This window comes from Peromyscus eremicus, unplaced genomic scaffold (assembly GCF_949786415.1).
Source record: "Peromyscus eremicus unplaced genomic scaffold, PerEre_H2_v1 PerEre#2#unplaced_1737, whole genome shotgun sequence".
NCBI lineage: Eukaryota > Metazoa > Chordata > Mammalia > Rodentia > Cricetidae > Peromyscus > Peromyscus eremicus.
In genome coordinates, this window is record NW_026735972.1 from 54403 (window position 1) to 62381 (window position 7979).

General features: G+C 52.4%; 1 protein-coding gene across 2 annotated transcripts; it reads right to left on the reverse strand.

The window, feature by feature from the left end:
* Positions 1 to 2326: 2326 nt before the first annotated feature.
* Positions 2327 to 4238, reverse strand: Clps (colipase). 2 transcript variants are annotated; one of them, XM_059253131.1, is made up of 3 exons: positions 4152 to 4238; positions 2846 to 2968; positions 2327 to 2458 (listed from the first exon to the last, which is right to left on the reverse strand). In XM_059253131.1, the coding sequence occupies exons 1-3, from the start codon at positions 4236 to 4238 to the stop codon at positions 2327 to 2329; spliced, it is 342 nt and encodes a 113-aa protein (XP_059109114.1). The 2 variants fall into 2 exon arrangements, with proteins under 2 accessions (XP_059109114.1, XP_059109115.1); XM_059253132.1 differs by lacking the exon at positions 2846 to 2968.
* Positions 4239 to 7979: the final 3741 nt, after the last annotated feature.

The following is a 7979-nucleotide window of genomic DNA, read 5'->3' on the forward strand; positions in this document are numbered from 1 at the left end:
CAGGAAAGGTGCAAAGCTACACAGAGAAACCCTATCTCAAAAACAAAAACAAAACAAAACAAAAAGCATGTCACATATACCATGCTGAGCACTCATTTATAATGTGGTGGAAGAAGGCCCATACGTAAGTGTGGGGGTCAGAGGGCAACTTGAAGGACTTCTCTCCTTCCACATGTGGGTCCTGGGGATCAAACTCAGGTCCTCAGGCTTCACAGCAAGCACCTGCTGAGCTGTCTGGATTTCAGACTGCTGGCCTCCAGGCTTGGTTGGAGAAAGAATTGCTTAATAGCGGCAGTGACCATTCACCCCTCTGATTCCATGAAGCCCGGCTCCCTGTGCACTTCTGGACATCAAGCGTATTTGCTCACATCCTAAAGAGCCCAAAACACCTTTGGGCACTGTGGTCAGTCTAGATACATGTAAAAGCACGACTGTGGCTCCCTTTCGAGGCTAAGTGTGGCCCCTGCCCCTGCCCTTGCCTGCACAGAAGAGGCCCTGAAAGCTTTTCATGTCGGGGCTTTGCCTTCCTTTCCTGATAGCGGAACCCCGGGGTTCATTGAGCATCAGAAAGCCCAGCTCTGGGAGAGGGATCACGAACTGTCAGTCACAGTTATCCAGCCTCCCTTGCAGCTAGAGTTGGTCTGACCCAATTGTGGTCATTGCGATATGAAGAAGAGTCTGCCTAGAGCAGTGGGTATCAACCTCCCTAATGCTGTCACCTTTTAGTACAATTCCTCATGCTGTGGTGACCCCAACCATAAAATTATTTTCACTGCTACTCCATAACTGTACTTTTGCTACTGTTATGAATCGTAATGTAAATATTTGATATGCAAGATATCTTATATTCAACCCTGTGAAAGGGTTGTTCAACTCCCAAAGGTGCCACAACCCACAGGTCGAGAATTGCTGGCCTAGAGATCTTAGCAAAGACAACAGGAAGGTAGCAAGGAGAGACGTCTCTCCCCATCCCCCTACTGCCCTGCTTCAGAATATGGTGAAAGGGTATGATGCCAGGAGCGGCCGATAACCCAGCAGACACATGCCAGCCCTTCCTGTCTCTCCACTTGTGGGGTGTTGAGGTGTAGACATCCCATTTCATGAAGCCATATGACTTGGGGCTTTGCAGCTGAATGTGGTCTGAAGGCCAAAGTCATGGGTTCTAGAGGCTTTGCTGGCCTCAGAACTATAGACTGTGGGACTGGGGGAGCGCCTGAGTTTTGATCCCCCACTGTGTGTGTGAATTCCATGCCCCCCCAACCCCCCAGCATCCCAACCCAGGGTCAGTAGCCTCTCCCTGGGCCTTACTGTGTGCTAAGTAACTCATGGGCTTTAAAATTACATTTATTTATTCATTTATCCGTGCGTGTGTGTGGTGTGTGTGTGTCTGTGTGTGTGTGGTGTGTGTGTGTGTGTGTGTGTGTGGTGTGTGTGTGTGTGTGTGGTGTGTGTGTGGTGTGTGTGTGTGTGTGTGTGTGGTGTGTGTGTGTCGGTGTGTGTGGTGTGTGTGTGTGGTGTGTGTGTGTGTGTGTGTGTGTGTCCCCTCATGCACAGTGTCACATGAGTGGAAGTCAGAGGACAGCCTGTAGTTCTCTGCCTTCTACCATGTGCGTCCCCGGGAACAATCCCAAGCTGGGTGGGTGACAAGTGTCTTCACCCACTGGGCTACCTCACTGGTCCTAACTAATATTTGATGGCTCCTGAGAGAACACAAGTCTACATTAAGGAATAACTTAATTCCTTATGCTTCCCACTCATTTCTCTTAGTGTGGATGTTGAGAAAGGACTGGGAATCCTACAAGGTGGGGGCAGCTTGTATGATGCCCAGCACGCTCCTTTAGCTCTCTGAATTCAGTGTCTTTACGGAGACGGTTAGTTCTTCCTCCCAGCGTCACCGAGGGGAGTTCTCAGCCCATTGCAGTTGTTAGCGGCCTGACCCATCAGCACATGAGAAGTGGCAGCTAGCTGTCACAACTGAAAGGGTCCAGAACAGGGGACTGTCGTGACCTGACGCATGGCCCCAGGGACTCCCCACGGGGGGCCTGTGCGGTCTGCACCTGCCTGCCTCCAGAAGCTCAGGAGAGGAGCGAGGCCTGAGCAGGCTTGCTTCGAAGGACTGGGTGTAGCCCTGCCTATTCACCAGGCCGTCCCTGACCCGGGCTCCACACACCCTTCTGCCCTGGGGGCCCCGGTCCTGGTAGACAAAGGCTTCAGACGACGGCAAGGACAGGCAGAAGTGGGCAAGGTTGCAGGTGCGCTTTAATTGCCAACAGCTGGCTCAGGTGGGACAGCTGGAGGAGGAGGGAGGTGGCCTTACTGCATGGCCTCACTGCTTGGAGCGCCCGACGTCAAGGCAGATGCCATAGTTGGTGTTGGTGATGGCGCCGAGGATGGTCTTGTCCCCCTCACAGCTCAGGCCCCGCTCACAGGGACACCTGTAGTAAATCCCATAGAGGGTCTGCAGAGATGGGGGGGGCATGGAGTCACAGATGGAACATCTTGGTTATCTTTTGTTCCCTACCCGGCTGTGAACTGGCTACCTGGTACTTCACAGTGTGCCCCTGACTGTCTGAGCAGTGGGGCTGGGATCAGGCCTCCACCAACACTCTTACTAACTTGATAGCTCAGATGAGCCTCTATTTACCCACCTGTGGAATGGGAACACACACACACACACACCACCACCACCACCACCAACAACAACAACAACCCCGGGCCAGTTGTGATGGTCAAGGGGGATGATGGAGTGGGCTAAGCCTTTAACCCTGTAAACCTCCCTCCTCCCTCCCCAGCATTCCGTGTCCGGGTGGAGCCCTCCTTGTCCCCACGCCCCCAGGGCACACACCTTTGGCGAGCACTCGCTGTTCTCCATGGCCTTGTGTGTGCAACGGGCGATGCCCAGGATGGTGTCGTGTTGGCAGCACTTGCTCTTACACTGCATGCTGTTCAAGCAGATCTCACCGTTGTCCTGCGGGGACAACTTGTTAGCCCGAATCCTTCCCCCATGCCGCTTCTCTAGAGCTCACCCCACCGTACCATAACTCTCACCAGCACCTCCCTTGGTGAGGCACGTGTGAAGGGCTACCCTGGGGTCTGGGGGTCACTGTGCCCTGCTCCTGTCGGGACATAGAAGGTGGCAGAGAAGCTGTCCTGGGCTAGGAGTCCAGGTCTATAGGTTCTATTGTTACTGGCTGCTCCGCTTGGTGCCTTGCTCCCAAAAAAGGGTCTCCCACATTTCCTTCCTTCTTCCTTTCTTTCTTTTTGAGACAGGATCTCACAGCCCAGGCATTCCTAGAATTATGTAGCCCAGGCTAGCCTCAACCTGTGACCCTCTGCCTCAGCCATCCCGGTGGTGGGATTACAGGCAAGCATCACCATGTCTGGCTTCCCCCACTGCTTTGAGGGGGCCTGTGAATGCAGAAGTCATCTCTATACTCCACATTTATTGGGCATGCAGGCACTAGCTTTTAATCCCAGCACAGGAGAGGCAGAGGTAGGTGGCTCTCTGCGAGTTCAAGGCTAGCCTGGTCTACAGGGCGAGTTCCAGGAAAGCCATCGCTACATAGTGAGATCCTGTCTCAAATAAACAAAAGACGTTACCCTTGTCTGACAGACAGCTACACAGGTTCCTGGACCAGCCCACCTCCCAGCCTTCCTCTGGGGCTGTTAGCCACACAGTGCTTGCCCCACTGAGGTGTGGTGGGAAGGCATCATGAGTGCCTGGCTTCCCCTGCCTTTGAGCTATGAAGCCCTGGGGAAGTGCTCACTTGGCTCTCTACCTCACCGTGAGGGCTAACTATGCTGACATTCCTCTGGCACTTAGAACGTGTCTGGCACATAGAAAGGTGTCATTGGAGGGCAGAGACTAGGATCATTGTCATGAGCTCTCTTAGAAAGCTGTCAACTTTGAAGTCAGAGGACCTTCCCAGCCAGGGTTCCTGACTTAGGACTCTGGCTTTGGAGAGAGCATCCTCCCAGTCAGATGAAGTTGAGAACAGTCCCTCCACGTCTCTCGGGATGGCCTGGGGAAAGGCTCCTAATACAGCCTAGAACTCAGGGACAGATACCCTGGCTGGTGGCACCAGAGGTCAGGAGCCATGCTTACAAAATCCCCACAGCAAGACTCTGAGAGCTCCCCAGAGACTCCTTACCAGGTTAAGAAAAAGTCCCCGGGGTCCGGGAGCTGCATAGGCTACCGCAACAAGGGCCACAAGCAGAAGCACAAGGACCTTCTCCATGGTGTCTGGTACAGCTGGTGTGGGTGGCAGCTGGCAGGTCAGATGGCAGAAGGCAAGAGCCAGCTGGGGTGGTGGGCCTTTAAAGGGCCCTATCTGCATGTGACCCGCCTTCTGCACATTGCTGGACCGACCTGCCCGCCGGGAACAGCGGGACAGATGTGGCCTGTGTGCAGGGGGAGGGTCCTGATAAGATGGCCGTGTGTGTGTGTGTGTGTGTGTGTGTGTGTGTGTGTGTGTGTGTCCACACACAGGAATGTAGGTCATGTTATCACATTGTAGTTAAGACAGCAGACTCTGGGCTGAGTAGTTCAGTGGTAGAGTATTTGCCCACCCGTCACTCACAAATAAAGAAAAAAAAAAAGGTAGGGGAGGACCCTGGACAAGTTGCCAGCTGGGTGAGTTAGGTCAACTAACCATCCTGGTCCTGGCTCAGCCTTCTAATCTGTTAGCCAGGGGTAATCGCAAGAGCTGGGAGGGTGGACTGAACGTTAATCTCCATGTGCTCTGTCTGTGTTACTATGAAACCCCTGAAGTGCGTTTATATTATATATGGCCATGGGCATAGTGCTCCGAATTGGACTGTTATGTAGGGGCTCTGGAGGTCTGAGCTGGTGACTTGAGCGCCCAGGCAAGGCTAGGGTGAGGCACCAGAGGGACCCAAGGTATTTGTGTCACCCACCACTGCGGGCCTGACCAAACTCAGGTGTGAGGGTCAGGCCATGAGTCTGAGACCCTAACCCTTAGATTTTCCTTCCATGCTCGTGGGGGATTCCAGAGTCAACCCTGGCTAGGGTGCGTGTATTCTCTGATGGGCAACCCTCTGGCCTGTCCCAGGAGCTGCCTCATGAGGGCGTCACAGCTCTGCAGGACTCCAGGAACTCAGTCCCTGCAGGTGCAGCATGCCCATCCTCCATCCCAGCTCCCAGAAGGACCTTGAGTTCAGGGCAGCCTGAGCTGCATAGCAAGATCCTATATTTAAAACAAAAACCTGAAACTAATAGGCCCCTGAGATAAGGTTTTCAGTCACCCGTCCTCTACCCAAGGTCACGTACAAGCGAGAGTACTCCCTACTCCTGGCTGGAAACAAGGAGGTCTCTGAGCCTGGCGGTGCAGGCTGGGAAGGGTCCAGATGTCGGAGTGTGCTCAGGTGTGCAAACAGAGAGGCTTTTCCTGAAGGTCTGTGCCACGAGCACCCCCAAGCCCAGGAGGTGGAAAGCTGCCCCCGGGGCCCCAGGTTGGGGTGCTTCTGGCCACAGCTTTGATCTTGACCAGCTTGGCTTCAAATATCAGCACTTAGAAAGCCATGACCTTGGGCAAACCATTGAAACTGGGTAAGTTCTCTGAGCCTGTAGCATTCTGGGGCCAGAACTCAGGTCACCAGCTGGAGGAACCAGCCAAGAGACCCTCAACACCGAGGAACAAATGCAGAAGAAACACTCACCAGGGAACGTCATCTTCTCCCTTTTAGAGACTTGTGTTCGAAGCCACCTACCCCTGATCCATTCTTGTCCCTTCTGCTCTGGCTCTGACAGCTCCCCCAGGCCTCCGGGCCCTGGGCGACGAGGTGATCAGTCCTTTCCCCAAGTCTAGCTCAGGCCCTGCAGAAACATCAGGACATTGAAATATCGTCAGTTCAACTCCAGCTACTCACGGCCAGCTTCCTACAGGTGAAGCTTTGACCTTTACAAACACAGCATGACAAAGAGATCAACAATTCTATGTGTTTCCTGATGCACACAAATTAAGGCCTTCTAAAAAGACTAAAAACCCCCCAGGTTTGACCATCTCTTCCCTGATGTAGGGAGAGTTTTTCTCTGAACTTTCTTTTGAAACCAAAACAGAGTTCACACAGTCAGAGGGGTCAGCTTCCCAGGCTGCTCCATGTTGGCAAGGAAGCCACAAATACTGGTGAGCAGATGTAGTGCATGCCTGGAACCCTCGCATTCAGGAGGTGAAGGAAGGCAGGAAGGTAAGGGCTGTCCTTCTCTGCAGAGGGGGTTTGAGGGTATCAGGGACTATGGGAGACCGTGTTACTAAGAACAAAATAAACAAAACTATGTGAGCTGCGTGATTCTGGCCATGAACTACCTGTTCATGCTGCCAGTGGGGACAGTGGCTGTCCCACAAGAAACACGCTAGAGGACACAGGAGCCTTCTAAAGTGTTAAAATCATTCTCAAAAAAAGTCAGTCAGGTGTGGCGGTGTGTGCCTTTAGTGCCAGCACTTGGGAGGCAGAGGCAGGCTTGGGCCTGTGAGTTGGAGGCCAGCCTGGTCTACAATAGTGAGTTCCAGGACAGCCAGGGCTACATAGAAAGACCCTGTCTCAAAAAACAAACAATGAAACCAAAAACCCAATATATATAACATATGTGTGTGTATGTGTGTGTGTATATAAAACACATATAGCATATGTGTGTGTATATATAACACATATGTATTACATTTAAATTTTTATTTATATGGTGTGTGGGCACAAATGCCAAGGATCACGTGGAGGTCAGAGGGCACCTTTCAGGAGTTGGTTCTCTCCTTCCACTGTGCGGGTCCCGGGAGCAAACTCAGGTCATCAGGCTTGGTAGCACAGTGTTGTCCCACAAGCCTAATTGTTCTAAATGGTATTTTTATTTCGGTTGATTTTGAAAAGATTTAGTGTGTGTGTGTGTGTGTGTGTGTGTGTATGTACACACGCACTTTCATGAGTCTATGTGCATTGTATGTTTGCACAAGGTTCAGCAAGAGACTACCTCAATTCATAAAGCAGAGAGTGATCACAGAAGACACCTGAGGTCTGCTTCAGGCCTCCACATGCACGCACACACGTTCAAACACACATGCACCCACACACGTTCAAACACACACACAACACACATACACATAGACGTGCCAGAAAGATCAGATGCAGATTTGGGTCTTTCATACGTGAGGGTTAAGCCGCTATCAAACATGCCCTGCTCTGTGCACCCGGTATCTGACATTTCCACTGTTCCTAACCCTTCCCACGGTGCTGTTTTGTTTACTCTGTATCATTCAACCTTTAAAAGTTATTTGACATGTGTTCTTTTGATTAAAGATGTGGTTTTTAAAAAACGAGATGAGGAAGTGGCTTTGAGGGCGGCGGCCTCTTTTTAGCTCTTCTCTCAGCCTGCAGAGGCCCTCCTGTTTCTAAGTCCCCTGCCAAGACGGGAGCAGAAGGAGAGGGCAACTTCTGTGGCCTTACCACAGCAGTGGCAGGAGGATGGTGAGGGTGATGATGATGATGATGATGATGATGATGATGATGATGATGTGTATGGAAGGTGTGTCTGTGCACCATGTGGGTGGGTACCTGGTGCCCTTGGAGACCAGAGGAGGGCGTCATATCTCACGGGACTGGAGTTAACCGACAGTCGTAAGCTACCATGTGGGTGCTAGGAATCGAACCTGGGTCCTCTGGAAGAGCAGCCAGCGTAGCAAGTTCAGGACTTCACAATCTGCTATGCTGTCACCTCACCTGATCTCTGGTCTCCCACCCTGCCCTGCTTTACAATCCTTCCCTTGCCGGTGCCCCCTGCCTAGACGCCTTCCTCCGCAGGACCCACAGTCAGGCTCCAGGACGCATGCCTGGGGGCCAGCTCAGGGTCTCTCCAGGCCCTGAGCTGTGCGATGTCCCCTGCCTCCGTCTTGGTCATGATCACCTGATTCTGTAAATTAGAGGCTAAATTGCTCGTGATCCACGTTGAAGACCCCCAAGAGAATAAACAT